At 52.8% G+C, this 19,520-nt stretch overlaps 7 protein-coding genes and 1 pseudogene across 8 annotated transcripts, besides 1 other annotated feature; 4 read left to right on the top strand and 4 right to left on the bottom strand.

Annotated features, from left to right (window-relative positions):
• Positions 1-573: 573 nt before the first annotated feature.
• Positions 574-2,357, top strand: NCS54_00582400 (DUF2235 domain-containing protein; the record flags this gene model as incomplete). The annotated part of the gene is made up of 4 exons (XM_053151309.1): positions 574-849; positions 899-1,329; positions 1,382-1,599; positions 1,654-2,357. The coding sequence occupies 4 exons, from the start codon at positions 574-576 to the stop codon at positions 2,355-2,357; spliced, it is 1,629 nt and encodes a 542-aa protein (XP_053007284.1).
• Positions 2,358-2,648: 291 nt separating this feature from the next.
• NCS54_00582300 (J domain-containing protein) lies at positions 2,649-3,517 on the top strand (the record flags this gene model as incomplete). Its single annotated transcript, XM_053151308.1, has 1 exon — positions 2,649-3,517. Exon 1 carries the CDS (start codon positions 2,669-2,671, stop codon positions 3,515-3,517), a length of 849 nt encoding a protein of 282 aa, XP_053007283.1. The 5' UTR covers positions 2,649-2,668.
• Positions 3,518-3,622: 105 nt separating this feature from the next.
• NCS54_00582200 (Amidohydro-rel domain-containing protein) lies at positions 3,623-4,753 on the bottom strand (the record flags this gene model as incomplete). Its single annotated transcript, XM_053151307.1, has 1 exon — positions 3,623-4,753. One exon carries the CDS (start codon positions 4,751-4,753, stop codon positions 3,623-3,625), a length of 1,131 nt encoding a protein of 376 aa, XP_053007282.1.
• Positions 4,754-5,415: 662 nt separating this feature from the next.
• NCS54_00582100 (Fe2OG dioxygenase domain-containing protein) lies at positions 5,416-6,568 on the top strand (the record flags this gene model as incomplete). The annotated part of the gene is made up of 4 exons (XM_053151306.1): positions 5,416-5,460; positions 5,509-6,111; positions 6,163-6,389; positions 6,436-6,568. 4 exons carry the CDS (start codon positions 5,416-5,418, stop codon positions 6,566-6,568), a joined length of 1,008 nt encoding a protein of 335 aa, XP_053007281.1.
• Positions 6,569-10,344: 3,776 nt separating this feature from the next.
• On the bottom strand, positions 10,345-10,883 carry NCS54_00582000 (annotated as a pseudogene). Its single transcript has 2 exons — positions 10,679-10,883; positions 10,345-10,628 (listed from the first exon to the last, which is right to left on the bottom strand).
• Positions 10,345-10,883: a sequence feature.
• A 1,119-nt stretch (positions 10,884-12,002) lies between these two features.
• On the top strand, positions 12,003-12,782 carry NCS54_00581900 (Very-long-chain (3R)-3-hydroxyacyl-CoA dehydratase; the record flags this gene model as incomplete). Its single annotated transcript, XM_053151305.1, has 3 exons — positions 12,003-12,231; positions 12,283-12,633; positions 12,697-12,782. 3 exons carry the CDS (start codon positions 12,003-12,005, stop codon positions 12,780-12,782), a joined length of 666 nt encoding a protein of 221 aa, XP_053007280.1.
• A 192-nt stretch (positions 12,783-12,974) lies between these two features.
• Positions 12,975-14,548, bottom strand: NCS54_00581800 (Hypothetical protein; the record flags this gene model as incomplete). The annotated part of the gene is made up of 4 exons (XM_053151304.1): positions 12,975-13,132; positions 13,185-14,023; positions 14,079-14,236; positions 14,300-14,548. The coding sequence occupies 4 exons, from the start codon at positions 14,546-14,548 to the stop codon at positions 12,975-12,977; spliced, it is 1,404 nt and encodes a 467-aa protein (XP_053007279.1).
• Positions 14,549-15,043: 495 nt separating this feature from the next.
• NCS54_00581700 (Hypothetical protein) lies at positions 15,044-19,476 on the bottom strand (the record flags this gene model as incomplete). The annotated part of the gene is made up of 3 exons (XM_053151303.1): positions 15,044-15,247; positions 15,304-19,290; positions 19,384-19,476. The coding sequence occupies 3 exons, from the start codon at positions 19,474-19,476 to the stop codon at positions 15,044-15,046; spliced, it is 4,284 nt and encodes a 1,427-aa protein (XP_053007278.1).
• Positions 19,477-19,520: the final 44 nt, after the last annotated feature.

The following is a 19,520-nucleotide window of genomic DNA, read 5'->3' as shown; positions in this document are numbered from 1 at the left end:
GGCTTACCAACAGCAGCAAGGAACCAGGCCGCAGCCGTCGGCGATCGACATCAGCTCGCGATTGAGAGACATGCAGCGTGATAGTTCCAAGACCCCAGCCACTAAGCAGACAGAATAGGAGATGCTGACCAGGGGAGGATATTCAAGTGGCTCCAGCTTGGAGTGGATCGACCATTTGACAGGGAACCAGAGGAACTTTGATTCGCAAGTTCGTCCATAGGGTTTCTAAGCTTCTGCAATTGCTGTCTCCTCATTTTAAGCCCATTGACTGAAAAGGAATTGGGCTGTAAGAATGGCCGCTTACCGTGCAGCATTGCCCGGCTTGGCAAAAGCGAGGCCCTGCTCCTTTGGTGTAATCTCGCGAGCCTTCAGCCCTGGGGGGTTCTGAGACCAGGGGAAGCGACTCTTGGCTGTGCCGCTTATTTTGTCGATTCTTGTAGCATTTTGCGAATGCTGCGTGTCAATGCTTGCTGTCGCGTCCCTATATAACTCTTGATGCCCGGCTTCTGCGACCCGCATTGATTCGTTCTTCAAGGTCTTGGCTGAAGTGCAGATTCTGCTGAGCGCTCAACGATGGCTTCGAACGGTACCCCTGCGACGACCAAGCGGTTGATCGCCTGTTGCGATGGCACCTGGATGGACAGCGACAATGGCTACGAGGAGCCTGGGCTGCTGACAGGAGAGGGAACCCTCCAGGTGCCTTCCAACGTCACACGCATATCTCGCTGCTTCAAGCGGAGGTGCAGCGACGGGAAGCTCCAGATCATCAACTATGAGTCTGGCGTCGGCACGGGCAGCAACATGCTTGACAGCATCACGGGAGGAGCGTTTGGCCTGGGTCTGTCAGAGGTGAGCATTGCGGTTTCAGGATGAAGCATAGACTGACTCGACCCTGTAGCGCATGAGGGAGACGTACTCTTACCTATGTGCCAACTACACTGACGGAGATGAGATCATCCTGGTTGGTTACTCACGAGGTGCCTTCACGGTGCGTTCGGTGGCCGGCATGGTTGGCGCCCTTGGTCTCCTGACCCGTGAAGGAGTCGAGCACTTTTATCCCATCTTCAAGGATATGCAGCACTGGATGGACGATGACTACGAGGATCCATTCCCAAACATCCCCTTCCCCAACAAGCCCAAGGGAAAGGATGCTGCCACGGTGTATCGAGCCCAGCTGGAGAAGCTGGGTTACACTCGTGTGAGGCATGACAACGGACAGGGCGATCTGATCAAGATCAAGGCCGTCTGTGTGTGGGATACCGTGGGCAGTCTTGGAATCCCCCGTGTTGCCTGGCTGGACAAGCTCGGGATCCGCCCCGACAATGACGAATAAGTCTCACCTTTTCGTTACCTGGAAGATATAGGCTGACCGTCTGAGCACGTACAAGTGGCACGACACGAACTTGTCGGATAAAATCGAGCATGCTTTCCAGGCACTGGCTCTGGATGAAACGCGTCCACCATTCAGCCCGGCTGTCTGGGAGAGGCGCCCCGAGAACAGACTCACGACGGATCTGAGGCAGGTCTGGTTTCCCGGTAACCATGCCAACTGTGGCGGTGGATGGGAGGACCAGGGCATTGCTAACTGTACTCTTGCATGTAAGTTGCCTATTACACCATTGAGTTGACTCGAACAGCACTGACTTGTGCCAGGGATGATGGATCAACTAGCTTCAGTCGGTGTTGAGTTTGACTTGCCGTCCCTGGAGCGTTGCTTCCAGCAAACCGCCGACTTCTACAAGGCATCTCACGCCAAAGCCCAAAAGACCAAGCCGAAGAAGAAGAAGGGCGTCCCAGACAAGTGGGCAATCAGTCCCATCTTTGACAACAACCACCCCTTCAGGCCCTGGGGTCTGGGCTCCATCAACAAGCCCTCCAGCCTCCTGTACAAGCTCTCGGGCCAGACGATCCGAACGCCGGGTCTGTACAGGCCGACTGACCCCAAGACCAAGCTCGACGAGGCTAGGTTCCTCCAGGACACCAACGAGCGCATCCACAGCACGGTTCGCATCCGTCTGGCGTGTCAGGGTCTTGGGCTGAATGACAAGACCGTCTGGGACTGCCCGTCGCTGCTCAAGAGCTGGAAGGTGAAGCGTACACAGGAGAAATACCAAGATCCTGTGCCATTTCACCCCGGCTGGGACCCGAAGGGTGAAGAAGACGACATGGGAGACCCCAATGGCTGGAGTAAAGGTCGATGGGTTTGGGAGTATGTGGGTAGCGAGAGCAATGCGCCAAGTGACAAGAGGCAACGGATCATGGTTGAGGAGCCACTGGGTCCGTATGAGCGGCATCTTCTGAGACTTTCAGCCGGTTCACCGAATGTGTTCCATTTCTCGGATACAAAGGAGGGTTGAAGCTGATGGTGTGGCATATAAGTTGGCGTTTGGGTATAGGCTGCTTAGACTTGAGTAGCTGCAAGTGTCTTGAGCTCGTTTCTCTAATAATGAGTTAATATACCATTCGAATTTGATGATAATACAGTGGAACTTTCTGATTTCAAAGAAATTTGAATGGAAGAAAGCAATTGTGTGCTCTTAATCAAGGTGAGGCACCTCTTGGCTGGGTGGATCACGTGCTTTCGCGATGCGACGGCGAACTTCAGTTTTAACGTCACTGCCTTTGACTTCTCTCTTCCTTAACCTTGCACAAACCCACGATCCAAAAAATGTCCGACTCCAAAGCAGCGGATCTACTGCAATATGCGCAGGAGTACGCCTCGAAAGATGTCGACATCTACGACCTCTTGGGCGTCGACGCCCTCACCCCAAAGGAAGACATCCACCGCGCGTGGCGAAAGCGATCACTAAAGTACCATCCCGACAAGGCTGGCGACAACTTCGATGCCGAGAAGTGGCAGCTATTTGAGCGCGCCCGCGATGTCCTCTCCGATCCTGCTGCCCGCGCGGCCTACGATGGCGCCATCAAGGCTGCGCTGCTGCGGAAGCAGGAGCGCGAGGCCATGGACAAGCAGCGCAAACACTTTGTCGACGACCTCGAGGCGCGCGAGAACGCCTGGAAGCGCCAACGCGACGAAAAGGAGCAGCGCGAGAAGGAGGAGATCGAGAAGGAGAGAGCACGACTACTTGAGCAGCGGCGCATGCGCGAGGAGGAGGAGAAGCGACAAGCTGATGCTGCGCAAGAGATAGAGGATCTTGCTGAAGCGCGACGACGCCTCAAGGAAAAGAAGGAAAAGAAGAAACAGGACGAGGCGAGAGAAAAGTTTCTGCGCAAGTCGCGAAAGGCGGCTGAGGCTGCCGACGGGACAAAGACGTCTGAGCCACTCAACGGCGTCATGAACGTGCCGGGAGACTTTTCGATGGACTTTGGAACAGAACGAAGACTCTACTGGGAACTCATCTGTGACAAGCTGCGCGCCGTTCAAGCAGTCAGGAACCTACAAAAGGGAAACGTGACGACCAAGGAATACGACGAAGCAGAGAAGGCTCTGCTCGAAGCAAAGATGAGGATACACCAAGCCGAAGTCAAGTTTGCTGAACAGGCATCCGTTTCATGACTTGGAATGCTGGACGAAAATGGGATACGGAGTTTGATCGGTAGCACTCTCAATACACCTGGGCGGCGTTTGGTATCTTTAGGCTAATGCTGAGTTTTTCTAGAATCATGACTCTTGGTCGAGCCGCAAGATCTTGATGGCATTCATCCCCATGATGGCCTTGTAGTCCTCCGTGTCCTGCCCAACCGCCTGGGCAGCAGCCTCGGCATTCAAGCCGACGCTCTCCCACTCGCCCTGCTCATCACTTTCCAGAGGCGGGAAGAAGGGGTGGTCGGTGCCAAACATTAGTCTATCCGCTCCGCTGGCTTGGATGGCAGCACTGAGTCCAACTTTTGAGTAGATGACGGCATCAAGGTAGACCTGCTCCTTGAGGACCTGCCAGACTGTTCGACGATCCTTGGTCACTTTGCCTTCGCGGACGAGCTGGCCGTCGTGCATGATGCAGCTCTCGATTCTTCCAGCGAGGAAGGGGAGGGTTCCACCACTGTGAGCGAGGATCATGCGTAGTTCCGGGACCTTGTCAAAGACGCCCGCTAGGTACATTCTCGTCACGGCGATGGTGGTTTCCATAGGGAAGCCGAGTGCCAGAGGAAGAACGTGACCATACTCGGCGCTTCGAGGACCCCAGACGTAGTTTGGGAGACCGTAGTGCGGGTGAAGGAAGATGGTCAAATTGTTTCGGGCGAGCGCTTCAAAGACAGGCAGGAGAGCAGGATCGTCTAGTCCCTTCCCAAGTCCAGATGTGCCCAGGATGACTCCGCGGCAATACTTGAGTTGTCTGAGATGTTCCATCGAAGCCAGCACCGTCTCAAGTGACGCCGACAAGGGGAGAGTGCCAAAGAAGAATAGCCTTCCTTGGTGCTGACCGCACATGCTCGAGAATTCCTCATTGACCGACTCTGCTATGGCACCCGCCTCATCGGGATGTAAAAAGTCCAGCCACGGATTGGCGAGGGAGATGACAGAGATGTCAATCTTGTGAGTGTCCATGAAATGGATCTTTTGCGCAAGAGATGCATAGTGCGACGTGAGAGGCCGACCTGGAGGCTTGGCTTCGACGTTGTTTGTGGCTTCCTCAAGCGCCGCTACCTCTGCCTCTAGGAGGATGAGTCTGGGGTCTGGCGCTTGGGGGAACTTGCGGACCAGGGGGATAGAGGAGCGGGATTCGAGGATGCGGATGTAAGAGGGAGGGTACATGTGCGTGTGGATGTCCACCACACGGATAGAGGACGACATGGCGTTGAATGAATAGGACAGGCAGTATAATTGCTGTGTATGGTCTGTGATGTATGATGTATGTCGAGCTTTATCTCTGAGGTGGCGGAGGAGGCCGAAGGAACGTTATCAGTGCCTTATGTCTCACAATGCATTATCCCCTCATCTGCAATGCACACAAAGACCCTCATGCAACGGCATATGCAACGGCATACTACGTAGTAGATATCAAATGAATCCAAGCATTGAGTAGCACTGGCCGATCCCTCTAGGTAGGCAGGTGGTATTGTGATCCATACTGTACTCGACGTATCCGGCAAAAAGCCACCCCCGCATCCCCCTCAAAGGTTATCATGACTCCTGGTCCTATCACTCACCCCAAAACGCTTATCAGTCGGCGGCACCCGAGGTACGGGCGTTGTACCGCATGCGACACTTTCTCCTGCTGCGATCGTAGTGTGGTTATTGGATGTTCTTGTTATGTGAGGCTTTGTCCCTCGTGGTCTGGCCCTCTGATGGCTGCTGGTTGGCGTTGAAAAGGGTGGCACTTCTGCTCCCGGCGAAGATCGATCTGGTTCCTGTATTTTTGTATTTTTACAAAGATCTAAACTATTGTTTGAGATCTAATCTTCAATATCAAATCTTATCGTTCTATCTATCTATAGCGACTAGCCCATCTCATCATGACTTCGGATCTCGCCGTAAGCAAGGAGGGACTCTCCATTCCCGTAGGTGTCACCGCACACGGATTGTCATCATTCAGCTGACTCGTCCAGCTCATCGACTTCTCTCTCTTCCTCAAAGGATCCCCCTCGGAACGCAAAGACACAGCCAAGGCCATCCTCCATGGCTTCCAGACTGCTGGTTTCATCTACCTCAAGAATCACCATGTGCCAGCTGAAAGTCTGCAGCGTGCCTATTCCCTATCCGCTAAATTCTTCAATCAGCCAACCGAGAAGAAGCTGAAGCTGAACTGGACGACACCGGAAGCCAACCGAGGATACTCGTCTCCCGGCCGCGAAAAGGTCTCCCAGCTCAAGGACATTCGCGAGGTGGACAAGATCCGCAACGCAGCCCCCGACCTCAAGGAGAGCTACGAGATTGGACGAGATGATGAGCCTGGACACCCGAACCAGTGGCCTCAAGAGGAGGGCGACATTGTCGGTTTCCGCAGTGACATGCTCGAGTTTTATCACCAGTGCAAGAGGCTCCACGTCGAGGTGATGAGAGCCATTGCCGTGGGCATGGGTCTCGACGAATCGTTCTTTGACGGGTTTACTGATGTCGGCGACAACACTCTACGACTGCTTCACTATCCTGCTGTGGAGGCTGATGTTTTCAAGATGAACCCGCTGACTGTGCGAGCTGGCGAGCACAGTGTAAGTGTTGTGTTTACATGTCTGTTGGCTCGAGATTACTGACACGGCCAGGACTACGGTTCCATCACTCTGCTTTTCCAAGACAACCGTGGCGGACTTCAAGTCAAGAGCCCAACAGGGCAGTTTGTCGATGCCACGCCCATTGAAGGAACTGTTGTCGTCAACGCTGGCGATCTCCTCTCACGCTGGAGCAATGACACTATTAAGAGCACCATCCACAGGGTCGTAGAGCCGCCGCGGAAGGAGTCTGACTCTTACCCGCCACGGTACAGCATTGCGTAAGTATCAAGATTCAAGTCCGTGAGCTAAGCTGACGGGGCCTAGTTACTTTTGCAACCCTAACTTTGAGAGCTACATTGAGGCTCTTCCTGGTACTTTTGCGACTGAGCAGGATAAGAAGCATGAGGGAATCAAGAGCGGTGATTATCTGGTACAGAGGCTCACTGCGACTTATTAAATGGTCATCTAGGACGCGGCTGCATTGGGTACCTACTGTGTTTTGATTTGGGGTGGATGAGTAGATGGTAGTACAAGTCAACTTGAATACAAGAAGAATACACCCTAGATATGAGTGCCTCTCTAAACATTACCCTCCTCTGTCATATGTCACTTCGGAAACTTGAAGTGTAAAACCTTTCTGAGTTATCTGAGCGGTAGCGGTTGGACACACATTTTGCAAAGGATATTGCAGGCCCTGTAATTACACTCTACTTGCCAGCATGATACTGCAGTAAAGGACCAAAAATGACAAATTTTTGCGAGTATTGCGACTATATCCAGCGAGTCTATACTAGGTAGTGCATATCAAAGACAAGGAAGGAGAGCACGTTCAAGACGTTACTCGGGAAATAGTTTTTCTGAGTATGAATAGAACAACAAAACGAAAGTGGGATAGGAAGCTGTCGACAAAAGAATAACTGTTGCTTGAAAAGGGGTTTAAGTTTGACGTTGACAAGAAACGACGAGTCAAGGGAAAAGCCCAATAATTCACCCCACCTGAGCACGTCGTGGCAAGAAATCTATGCTAGGAACTAGGCCACATATTCCTGATAGTTCTCTTGGGACGATCGGTGCTCCGAACTTGCTTTAATGACAAGTCGAAACATATGTGGAACATGAGGGCTCTAGAGAGCTGGCTTTGGCACAGTCTCTGGCCTTTCTCTCGACATCCGGACCAAGGAACGACATGACGAGGGCGCCGAGAGCCAATCCTGGGAGCAGGCGAAAGAGCATCTCCCGGGGACCGAAGCCCGTTGCGAAGCCAAATGCTAACCCCAGTATGATGCTGCACACGAGAAAGATGTCGGTGTATCTCTTCTGGTGCTGGAGATGATATAGGATGCCGGTCGGGACGCAGTAGAGACAGATGGCGACAAGAGTTGCCTCCGTGTTGGAGTTGCCAGTCGAGGGGCACCCGAGGTTGCGGACGTCCTTCAATGTAACATATTAGCATGAGGCATTCGTATATCCTAAACATGGGCTTGTTCTCACCACTTGAACCGGAACCCAACTGTGCCTTCTTCCATCAGAGCAGATGTCCAAGCAGGATAGCGCTGCAGCAAACGCCGCCGCAACTATGGCCGAGGCCGAGGCCGTTACTCCAATTTTCCGTCTCTGACCATGGCGTTGACGGCTAGTGGAGGACGATTTTTGCAATCGAGGCAATAATGGCATCTGTGGCAGGTCCACATGTGGCAGTTCAGAAGAGGCATGATACATTCGCAAGCTGGCTGATGACTAGGTTAAATAGACGCTTTGATATGATGGAGCGGTATTGTAGAAGACATCTCGTTCGGGATATGGCTCTCACCTTTCGTTGGCCCAAGTTTCGGAGTGCTTCGTAGGCAATATTCTCTGGATCTGCGGAGGAAAGTAAAGCTGGAAATTAAAGAGCAAAAAATCTAGAGGAGGAGAACGAGCAGACTCTATCTTTTGACGGGGGTGATTGGAAACCCCTGAAGAATGGAATACCGGATCGCGACCCATCCTTCCTCTACAAGGCAACCTGCAAAGGTCAGCTTGTTGGCGAAGCCTCCTGCAAGGCGACTGCAGAAAACACACTCTGGGCAGGCGTATCTCACCAAAAGGAGGCAGACTTGAAATTTGCCACACGGCTCGCAGTCCAAAATATACGATCCATGGGATGGTGAGCATTAGAATATTTCTGCCGAACTTGGTAGGCTTTGTCTTTACACCTCCATCTACAGGTGAGAGTCGGTCGAGAAAGGCTTCATGGAAGCTAACCACGGACAGTGGGTACACGCATACCGGTTTAAAAGGGGATTATTCTGACTGATGATAGCTATTCTTTCGCCGCAAACCCGAGCATCAGGATGCCAACGCATCACAATGATTCGGAATCAACGGACTTCAGTATCGCGCAAGTGACGAAGGGGCCATATCTAGATCCCTCTTCTCTTTTCCACTCCGTGAGTGATGATGCGCCTCTGTGCTACAAGCTGCCGCTGTGCCTGTCACCGCTGTATCAGTTTGAAGGCGGCGAGACTGTTAACATCTCGGTCAACTAGAAAACCCCCCTACCTACCGCCGATGGAGGCTTGGGCGTGCTCTTAAAGTACACCTCGGACGACAACGAGATGCGTCGAGACTCGCTCGCCCGAGATCGAGAGAAGCGGCAATACTTTTGGCGAGCAGCAAACCTCCAATGGAGGCTTACCACTGGCTCGCTCGTCTCCTTTGGCCTTGTTCCAGCTGTCTACTCGGCATGGACCATGTCAAGAGGGCTCCGAGTCGCCTCAGGGATGACATCGACAATGACGGCTATGGCAGTGGTGCCTCTACGGACAGCGAGCCATATTCCCCAGACAGCCTGGATTGCGTGAGTATTCTTGGATCCAGTGTCCTTGGACCATCTGGCTAATGCTTATGACAGCGTATACGTTGCCTGGGCCGTATGCTTCTCCATCTACGTCTGGTTGCAACTCATTAACATCCCCCATCACCCCCAACACAGAAAGACAATGCAAGTATGAGCCCGTAGATCAATGACGATTAGGCTGACATATATCGAAGCTACATCTTAGCGGTTGTGTTTGCCTCCTTTCACTTTACGGCGGGGTTTTCCCAGGGTGCCGAGTCCTTCCTGGACGGTGCTGCATTGTTCGGCCCCATTGCGGCAACGGCAAGTGCCTATTTCATGTCCCTACTCGTCATTATTAACTGGAGAGAGGCTGGGATCCAGGTGGTGTACGAGCTGGCGTAGAGGATCTGTTGCACGATAGAGACCAGGCAGAGAGGTATTTTGCCTTGGACTTCAATGTTTGGTTAAGAGTGCCGTTGTTAGTACATGTTTCCTTTCTCATCCACAGGGTGTTTTGCTTTTTTTGTTTTTTATTTTTTTTCTTTCAAGATCGAGAACCGATGGCTGAAAAGCCTAAAATAACGAATATGTTATCGTTAGTATCTACTATTTACTCAATGCAGCTTGATCATGCCGAGGCACATATTTGTGAGCCTCGGCGCCGCTTAGGCCAAATAATTAATTGTCCCTACCTACCTACGGAAAGGTACCGTGATGAAGCTCGCCAGGTACGTTGGTAGGTAAGTTAGGGTCTAGTACGAGATGAGAAGTAGTAAGCTCTGTCAGCCAAACAATAGCTGTGAGGGTAGGCAGCTAGAGGATAAAAGTCAACATCGTGATATAGGTATCCGGGACTTGGTTGTGTCATGAGAACTCCATAATGGAGCTGATGAACCTCTTTAGATGATCCAGAACTGGCGGGGGGGCATTTAGAAAATCGAAGCGATGAGGAGAATAAAAACGTGATGACTTCACAGAGCCCATCAAGTGCGAGACATGGGAGTTGGCTGCCGAGCCCTCTGACACAATTGCAAAGCTGATCCAGTCAGAGGGGATCACCGACGGGCGTTGAAGGCTCTACTGGAAGCCTCATCAGCAATAAAAGGAGGTTGATGAGAGGCCATAACCGCTCGAGTGAGGTTGGTCCGGTGGCCGGTGTTGCCGGCAGATGGAATTACGACCTATTGCTCCAAGGGAAGAGTACTGTCTTACCAGGCGACCGAGTTATTCTACCCCATTGATGAGTACGATGACTGCGAATGGTACGGCAAGGCAATGAGAATAGCATCCATATTTTGTTTTGGGTTTCTCTCCTAACCGCGAGCATGAACTACCGCATAGTGCGCATTGAGCCCTGCGAATTATCGCCGTCTATCTCAATGTGGCGCAACCTCTTAAAGCCCGTCATGCGCTTAGCGGACAAGGGGCTCGCCGTCCTTGATCTTCCTCGCACCGTACTTCTCGAGGCGGATAGCCTGAATGGCAATGAAGCCTGTCGTGTCTTGGGGGGTCCAGTTCATGTCCAGAGTGTCCATGCTGCTCTCATCGGCAGAGTAGAGGTTGGAGGTCTCGCTGGATCGTCCAACGACGTACGCGCATCCCTTGTAGGCGACAAGGCTCACCTTGCCCTCGACTTGGCCCTGTGAGAACTTGATGGCATGCTCAACAAGCTCACGCTCAGGGCTGAAGTACATGCCTAGAATAAGAGTTAGCATTTTCAATTAGACGTGGAAGAAGGTGACTGACCGTTGTAGATGGCGGCTGACCAGTCTTGAGTAAGACGGTCGCGGATGGATCGCACCTTGGAGTCGAGGACCATTCCTTCAAGGTCGATATGCGCCTGTCGAAGGATAGTAATTCCAGGGGTGTCGTAACAGCCTCGACTCTTTAGGCCGATATACCTGGACTCGACAAATGTCAAAGCCACTTCCTTTGTATCATGAACAGTTGGCTGACAAGACTCTTGGGCCTGTCCACCTCACGGTCCTAACAACTTGCCCATTGCCTGAAGTTGAGAAAGAGGATTATTATCTTCACCTCGGTTTCCTCCTAGCACTCCTCAGTTCATATCATCTTTAACTCGATACGTACCGAGCTTGCTTCATAGGGACGTCTGGGGAAGGAGCTCAGGTAAGTACTAGCAATATCACCTAAGCAACGCCACCTGCACGTCTTGCCATCATTTCCAGGAAGAGGTCTACGTTTCTTGTGAATGGTATTGCTAGAATTTGCATGCACTTGAAACTGAAGGCCAATTTGAGTGGCCCTCAGACGATACTCGGTACAAGGCCTTGTCATCTACACACCCGGAAGTCCTAGGCCCTCAAGTCAAAGCGACAACCGTGCCAGAAGACGATCTGGAGATTGTGCTCTCCAGAGTTGGACTATGCCAACTGGCTCAGTCACCAACTATCCTCCGCGGATCTTACTCAGCATAATGAGAAGCCATCACTAGGTCACTTTTGATAATGGACCAGATGATGTGGATGATGGCCAGTTTTGGAGCAGGCTCTTTATGGTCACCTGCTGCTGGGGATGAGCTCAATCAGTATTGGCCCGATGATCAGTGAAGCAAGTGTGTCGCCGCCCTCCAGAACAAGTTTCCTAATCAACAAACGGACTCGACGATCAGGAACAGATGGAGCACTTTGCGGAAAAAGAAAACCATAAGGCATTGTGTGTGGTAACGAACAGTAACAACATGAAAGACTTGATGGGCAGGTCGCACAGCTTGGCCGTATAGGTATTATTTACTGTATATCCGTATCGTGATGACTTTACAAAAATGGATATATACAACAGGAAGAGAGTTTCATATCTATCTACGCCAAGTAATAAGCAGGCACAGACACTTGCAGGAGAATATCTGTTGAATTAAAGCTACGTCTTTGTCACCGAGGTTCCGTCAGACCCACTTCTCTCCGGAGCTCTAATCACTAGTCCCAAATAGGCAACTTGGACATTGAATTGAAGGTGGCATTCTCAACATTCATCCCCAGCACTCCCGACTTCAACCTCACGATCCCGGTTTCCAATTCTCGTTCTCCCGCCTCAATCAAAATCTCCCAAGATGGCCGCCGACGCCCCCGCCGCGAGGCCCAAGAAGCAGGCCTCGTTCCTCAACAAGGCCTACCTCGTCCTCTACAACTTCATCTCGACCGTGCTGTGGGCGACGGTCCTCGGCCGCACCGTCTCCCTGTTTGTCCTCCATGGACCTGAGTTTGTGTATCCGTATGCTGGCGAGTTTACAAAGTGGACGCAGACGCTGGCTGGCATGGAGGTTCTGCACTCTCTGCTCGGTAATTCCCCCCTAATCTATACCTCGAAAGCTCAAGGCTAATATTTTCCAGGCGTCGTTCGCGCTCCCCTCGTCACGACCCTCATGCAGGTCTCGTCGCGCTTCCTCCTCGTCTGGTGCATCGTCGACGTCTTCCCCTACCTCGCCCAGTCGCCCTTCTACTCGTCCATGCTAGTCGCCTGGTCCGTCACCGAGATCATCCGCTACTCCTTCTTCGCCCTCACGCTGTCGGGCTTCCAGCCCAAGGCCCTGACCTGGCTGCGCTACAACACCTTCTTCGTGCTCTACCCCATCGGCATCTTTAGCGAGTGCACCCTCATCTGGCTGGCTACCGAGCCTGCCGCCGAGCTGGGCGACCCGTACAAGTGGGCTCTCTACACTATCCTGGGCATCTATGTTCCTGGTGAGTGGATACGGATACTATTGCTGAAGAGAAAGACAGGGTCTTGGTGCTGACTACGAATAGGATCTTACATCCTGTACACTCACATGATGACCCAGAGACGCAAGGTTATGCGCAACCTCAAGGCCGAGAGCGGAAAGGCCCAGTAAAGGATAGAGCAGGCAGATGAAAAAGGAGGTGGATAAAAAGAAGCGATTTTGTGTCTGGGATAGAAACACTACGTGCATTAGAAGCAATGTGTAATTGTATAACAGGGATATCGACAAAGCCCAGGATAATAAAGTCTAGAAAATAGAAGCCAATTTAACTAGAAAGCCAACACTCTAACTCGAGCGATTTGCTCAAGCCAAGGGAGCCTCCTCGATAGGTGCATCCTCAATCATTGGCTTCTCCTCAGCACTTGTCTCGTACCATCCATTCTGAAGCCACTCCGCGATCAAGTCTGTCGCATCTTGTGCCAGCTTGTCATACCCTGGGTTCTCCCTGGGAGTAAACATGTCTAGTAATCGTTAGTCCATCAGTGTATCTGGATCGCATCATGGATAACTCACGCATATGCGCCCCCGTCTCGTCCGTCGCCTTGTCATTGACGGCCTCTTTCCATGTCCCTCCGGGCTGCTTCTTGGGAAGATTGCAAAACGTCCTGTCTGGACCGAGTACCGTCCCGACAACGTTGGTCTGCTTGGGCGGAGCTGCCTTCCCAAGCCTGGTGTATAGGTTGGCAAAGCCCACATCCAGTTCTTCTCGAAGCTGTAGGAGAAATGCTACTCTCTTACGCAGCTCCTCTCCTCGGGCAAGACACCCAACAAACTCAAGGTGTGATGTCGCCCACGAGAAACCCTCGCTCAGGTTATCGCGGTTCATCCAGGCTGCCGCACCTCCAGCAGCCACTGCTCCCGCAGCTCCCGCGTACATGGCCATCTTGCCCCATTTCCCCCATCCACCGCCCGATGCCGCTGGGGGAGCCGGAAGGGCGCCGACCGTCTTTGGAGGTGCCGGGGATGTAGACGGTGAGCTGGCCTGCTTGGCTCCCCAGAGCGATGCGCCGAGGCCGCTGAGCTGCGAGATAGCGCTGGCAGCCTGCGCCGCATTCGAATACTGGGCCTCGGCGCCATGAGCCACGACTCCTGGGGAGATTCCAAGGTAGGGAGTGTCAAAGGCTAGGACGCCCTGGATGTAGGGAAACATGAGGGCATTGAACGTGGGCGTCTCTGACTTTTCGATGCCGTCCTGTGTGTAGATGGGCCTCTCAGAGGCCAGGCCGATGAGCATCTCAGCAGCGACGATGCCTCCCATGGAATGTCCGATGAGGATGGTGCGTACAGAAGGCTCTATAGTCGGCGACGGTGTACCAGCCGCGACCTCCATGTCGATGACCTTGTTCTGGAGCCTAGATAATCTTGATCAGTGGCTGTGATATACATCCTTGGATATTCGGCACTCACCAGTCGCGGAAGCGACTCACGCACTGGCCCAGATCCCCACGAGTCTCATACTTGGGATACACAACGGCTTCAACATTGACCTTGGGAAGAGCCTCTGCGACGAGGTCGCGCAGGTCTTTTGTGAATTGGTAGTCGACACCAAACGTGTCCTCGCCGCCCTGGAGTGATAAGACAAGTCAGCCGCTGACATTGCGGGGGAGGGGCAAAGCACTACCACCAACCTTGAAGCCGTGGATGAAACAGAGGAGAAGAGTCTTCTTCATCTTGTCGACGACCCATCCATCTACTTTTGTAATGGGTGGTGCTGATTGTCTACTGTCTATTGGCTGGAAAGTGCAGGTTATATGTAGATGCCACGGTTCGTGTGGCGAATGATGTATAAAGTAGAGATTCAACGGTTGAGCTGCCTGGCAGGAATCCACAAGACCAGAGACGGACACACAGACACCTGACCTAGAAACGCCATCCATACGGTACAGCCACCTGCAGCTCCAAGTCTCAGTACTAAATGATCATTCACGGTTTAGCAAGGCCGACTTGGTTGTCTCAACTTCTATTACAATACAACTAGCTACTTTATCTCTGCAGAAAAGACCAACTTGGCCAGCCCCTTGCGAGCTTGATACCATCTCCAAGCTCTCCTCTTTGGCCCTGCCCGCCGAGGAAATCGACCTTGGACGATGACTATCTTTCTTATTTGGTATTTGATTTCCTTCCTCCCCTTTGCTTCATCCTTGCTTGGCTTTCATCCTTTCCTGGAATAATGTTTATGTCACCCATCCTGCCCAACGCCGTTGCATATATCATCAAACAGTCAGTCAGTCCCCTCGCGATCCCTGCCCAAGCGCCATCTATGGCCGCTCTCAAGAACCAATGCGATCAAATGATTTAGACGCCCTTGTTGTACATTTTCCGCATCAATTTCTCCATCCTCTGTCGGTGTCAGTGTCGATGCAGCACGTCTCTCATTCCTCGTCGCTCTGGGCCGCAGTGCTGCCACCATTCGGTTCCCTGGAGCTGCTCGAAATTAACTTGATCCGCGTTCCGCTGGGCTGTGGTGTGCCGCCGCTTCCTGAGGGGGCTACCGAGCTCTCGTTGCCTCCCTCTTCAAGCTCTTGAAGCTCGGCATGTGCTGCCATTTCTTCTTGATACTTGGTGTTGAAGAATTCCTAAAACGGGTCAGAAATGTGTTCACAATCAATCCTCTCATAGCACAATCACTCACCTCCATGATCTTAGCATCCTGGTACAGGATGCTTCCATCCTCGTTGTAGGTTTGGCAGTTGCGGATCATCAGCTCAATGTCCTTTCGCATCGCGCTCAGGCACGTGTATTCCTCCTTCTTAATCCGTGTCTGGATCTGGTTCATGCAGATGGGATTCTGGATGATGACGTAGTAGTCGGCGTAGTCACGCTTGGGGGGCAGCTTGACAAAAGGACCGATGATGAGGCGCTTTCCAGGATCGGACTCGTCATCCTCTGGTGGTTCAATGTCATCCACTTCCAGAGTCATCAGAGCCTCATACAGAGTTCGAAGACTCTTCTGCAGCACCTCGCGTTGATGAGGAGGAATACGCGACTCGAGGCTGACCTTGCTGGGGCGACCTTGTGGTCCGCGTCGCTTCTTAGCCGGTGGCTCCTCTCCGTCCTCAGCCTTGCGCTTCTCGTTCTTGCTGCCAGGCTTGCGTCCTCGCTTCTTTGGAGTCTCGATTTCTTCCGTGCTGGCGCGACTGGCTGCAGGTGACCCGCCCATCGAGTTGCCTATGGCCTGCCTCTTTAGCTTGTTGACTTCTCGCTTGTCCTTGCGAGCCTGTTTACGGGCCGCCGCCGCCTCGGGAGAGTCCTCGTCGTCATCCACTGCCATGAGCCACTGCTCTTCCGTGAGGCCATCATCGTATCGAACCTTGGTGCGCTCACGAGCTCCACGGCCAAGGACAACCTCTTCCGTCTCCTCCGAGATGGGGTTGCCTTCGTTGAGGTAGATGTCAGGCAACTCATCCTCGCCCATGAGTCGAGGTTTGCCACCTGGCTTGCCATAAGGCGAGATCTTCTGTCGCTCCTCATCCATCTTCTGGAAAAGGGCCATCTCGGCGTCACTGCGAGCCAGCATCATGTTGAGCTCCTCGTCTTCCATCTCATCTTGTTCACCAGACTCGGCCATATCGGCAGTTTCCAGAAGTGTTCGAAGCATTGCATCACGATCTGTTTCCGACGACTTATTATCAAAACGACCGGCTTGAATGACCTTGCCATCCATATCCAACTTGAATCGCGCTCGTTCCAGAATCTTCTCTTCCACCGAGTTCGAGCTGATAAGTCGGAGAATACGGACTTCGTTCTTCTGACCAATACGATGCGCACGATCCTGAGCCTGCAAATCCTGGTGAGGGTTCCAATCGGAGTCGTAGATGATGACGGTATCGGCGGTTTGCAAGTTGAGACCGAGACCACCAGCACGGGTCGAGAGCAAGAACATGAAGTACTTGGAGTCGGGCTGGTTGAACTCTCGGAGCAAGTCAGAACGCTCATCCGACTTTGTTGTACCGTCCAGTCGGAGATACTCGACTCGCTTGTAACGCAGGTAGTCCTCCATGATGTCCATAATCGCAGTCATCTGGAAAAACATCAGGACTCGATGTCCGGTTGCCTGATACTTGGGCAGAATTCGATCAAGCAATTCGAACTTGCCCGCAGTTCGCCACAGCAGATCGTTACTGATGCTCAAAGGGTTCATGACGTTCTCGACAACATCAAACACAAACGGATGGTTGCAAAGCTTTCGAAGTTGCATAATCATGTTGCTCAGACCACGAGCACCAGTCTTGCCGCCCTTGCCATCGCTGACAACGAGCTTGTTGTGCGTAACCATCTGCTTGTACAGCTTGGACTGAAGAGCAGAGAACTTGCACTTGATGACCTTTTCCGTCTTGTCTGGAAGATCCTTCTCGACATCCTTCTTCAAACGGCGGAGCAAGAAGGGACGCAGGACCTTGTGCAGACGACGAATGACGAGAATTTGCTCTTCTTCCGTAAGCTCCATCTTATCTTGGCCACCGGTGTTGGCGAAGGGGGTATTGAACCAATCGTCGAAGGTCTTGGAAGACTTGAAGATGTTGGGCAGAACAAAGTTGAGCATAGCCCACAACTCGGCCAGGTTGTTTTGCAGCGGGGTACCAGTGAGAATGAGTCGGAAGCGGGTGTGGTAGTATTGTTGGATGGTGGCGCTCAACTTGGAGTTGGAGTTCTTCATTCGGTGACCTTCGTCGATGATCATGTGGAACCACTTGATCTTGCTGAGAACGGGTCGATCCTTGATGATGTACTCGTAGGTTGTTAGGAGGACCTGGAACTTGCCTTGGCGGATCTTATCCTGCTGCTGTTTACGAGCGTTGGGGGGGCCCTTGTAGACAATGCGGCTCACAGAAGGCGCCCATCGCTCAAACTCCAGGTTCCAGTTGGTGAGGGTACTGAGGGGAACGATGACCAGATAGGGTCCAGGCTGCTGCTTTCGCTCGATGAGGTAGGTAATCAGACTGATGGTCTGAATCGTCTTTCCGAGACCCATTTCATCAGCCAGGATACCGTTGAGGTTGTTGTTGTAAAGGGAAATCATCCACTGAAGACCCTTGACCTGGTACTCCTTGAGCTTTCCACCAACGAGAATGTTGGCCTGCTCAGTAACCTCCTCCCGAATACGATGTGCCACAGCATAGTAGTCGATCTTCTTGTTGCTCTCTCCTTCCTCATCGTAGTCGCTCTCCTCCTCCATGGCTGGCTCGATTTCGTCACCGTAACGCTCAGCAGCCTGGCGCTGTTGGGCCTTAACCGACGACGCCAGCTGGTTGAGGAAGCCATCGGTCTGCCTGAGCAAGTGAGTGATACGAGTATCCTTGGCTTGATCAAGCAGCTTGAGGTATGCCTCTTCATCATCGGCCTTAAGAGCCTGCAGACGTTGCTTCGCGTTCCTCTCAATGCGCTTCTGCTCTTCCTTCTCAATGTTGAAGTGCTGCTGGTACATGAGACGTGCCAGCTTGTGCGACTTGGTGCGCTGGGAGGCAGCGGACTCTGTGACTTCTTGTTGGTGGCTGAAGATGGCACGGAGGAAGTCGCTGTGCTTCTTCTTCTCCCGATTCTCGCGGGCGTCGCGTTGCTGCTTCTCGAGCTTCTCGGTGATGCGAGCCTCACGAACATTCTGCTTCTTCATGCGACGGTAGTTGGACCTGTTGGTAGTCATGGCAAGGTTGTCATAATGCATCATCTGACGACCAATCTTGTCCCGGAGCGCCCTTTGCTTAGCGTACAGCGCAATGCTCTTCATCTCAATAATTGCCTTGCGCTTCAGAGTATCATCGGCCTCCAGGTTCTCTTTGGACGAATCCCAATGAGCCAGGTCTCCGGGCAGGTTCTTCAACTCGGCATATCGTTGTCTCATCCTATTTGAGACGACAACTTCCCGTTCATATCTCAGGTGGTCGAAGTCAATCCCGGTGGGGAAGACGCCCGGAATAAACCATCGGTTCTTGCGTTGCGAATGATCAAAGTACTTGATAGAGGAGCGGATCATGCTAGTGCCGTAGGGAGATTTGACCGTTTTGAAGGTGTGCGCCTTGGGAGCCTGTGAGCTCTCGTCTTGTGTGTCGGGCTCAGGGCCATCTTGCGAAGCCTTGCCGGCGTCGGGGCCAGGCTGGCTAGGCTTGACGGGGTGTGCCCCCTGAGGAGCATCGGCAACGGCAGCCTGTCTGCGCTGACGCTGGTTGAAAATGGCTTGTTGCAGCTGTGCAGAAACACCGGCGTTCTTTCCGAGGAGCTTGAACGCGTGGATCTGTTGCCTCAAGAGGCCGAGCTGCTGCTGAGTGAAGTGGTTTGGAGTCGACGCAGTTGATGGAGAGGTACCTGCGGAGGCTGGCGTCGAGGTATTCTGAGTCGGCATCGCCGATGCGCTGAGCGCGTTGGAAGGAGGTTGCGTGGCTTGGGGAGTGGCCTGCTGGGGACGGACAGGTTGGACACCATTGGTAGATACACCATTGGTCGCGTTTTGCATCTGCTGTTGCTGTTGCTGCTGTTGTAATTGGAGCTGCTGTTGCTGTTGCAAATACTGTTGCTGGCTGCGGCGCATGTGCTGCTGTTGTTGAAAGTTAATCAAGAACTGCGATGCCTTGATGAATTCGGGGTCACTCTGGGAGACGCCCTGGTCTTTCATCTGCTTCAGTTTCTATCAAAGACGCGTCAGTATGGGCCGTACTAAATCAAGGTTCCGCGCCAGTATGAATTGACACATAACGGGCGCGTCAACAGAAGCTCATACCCTGAAAACCTCTTCAGCCTGCTGCTTGGTCATGCCTGCGGGCATAGGCGCGCCGGGGTGCTGGACCGCCGGAGGAGCTTGCACCGACGCCATGGTGGTGAAGTGGTCGGGAGACGCGATGCCCTTGGACAGTATAA

The sequence above is a fragment of the Fusarium falciforme genome, chromosome 4 (assembly GCF_026873545.1).
Source record: "Fusarium falciforme chromosome 4, complete sequence".
Lineage (NCBI taxonomy): Eukaryota > Fungi > Ascomycota > Sordariomycetes > Hypocreales > Nectriaceae > Fusarium > Fusarium falciforme.
This window is presented reverse-complemented; position numbering and strand designations above follow the sequence as displayed.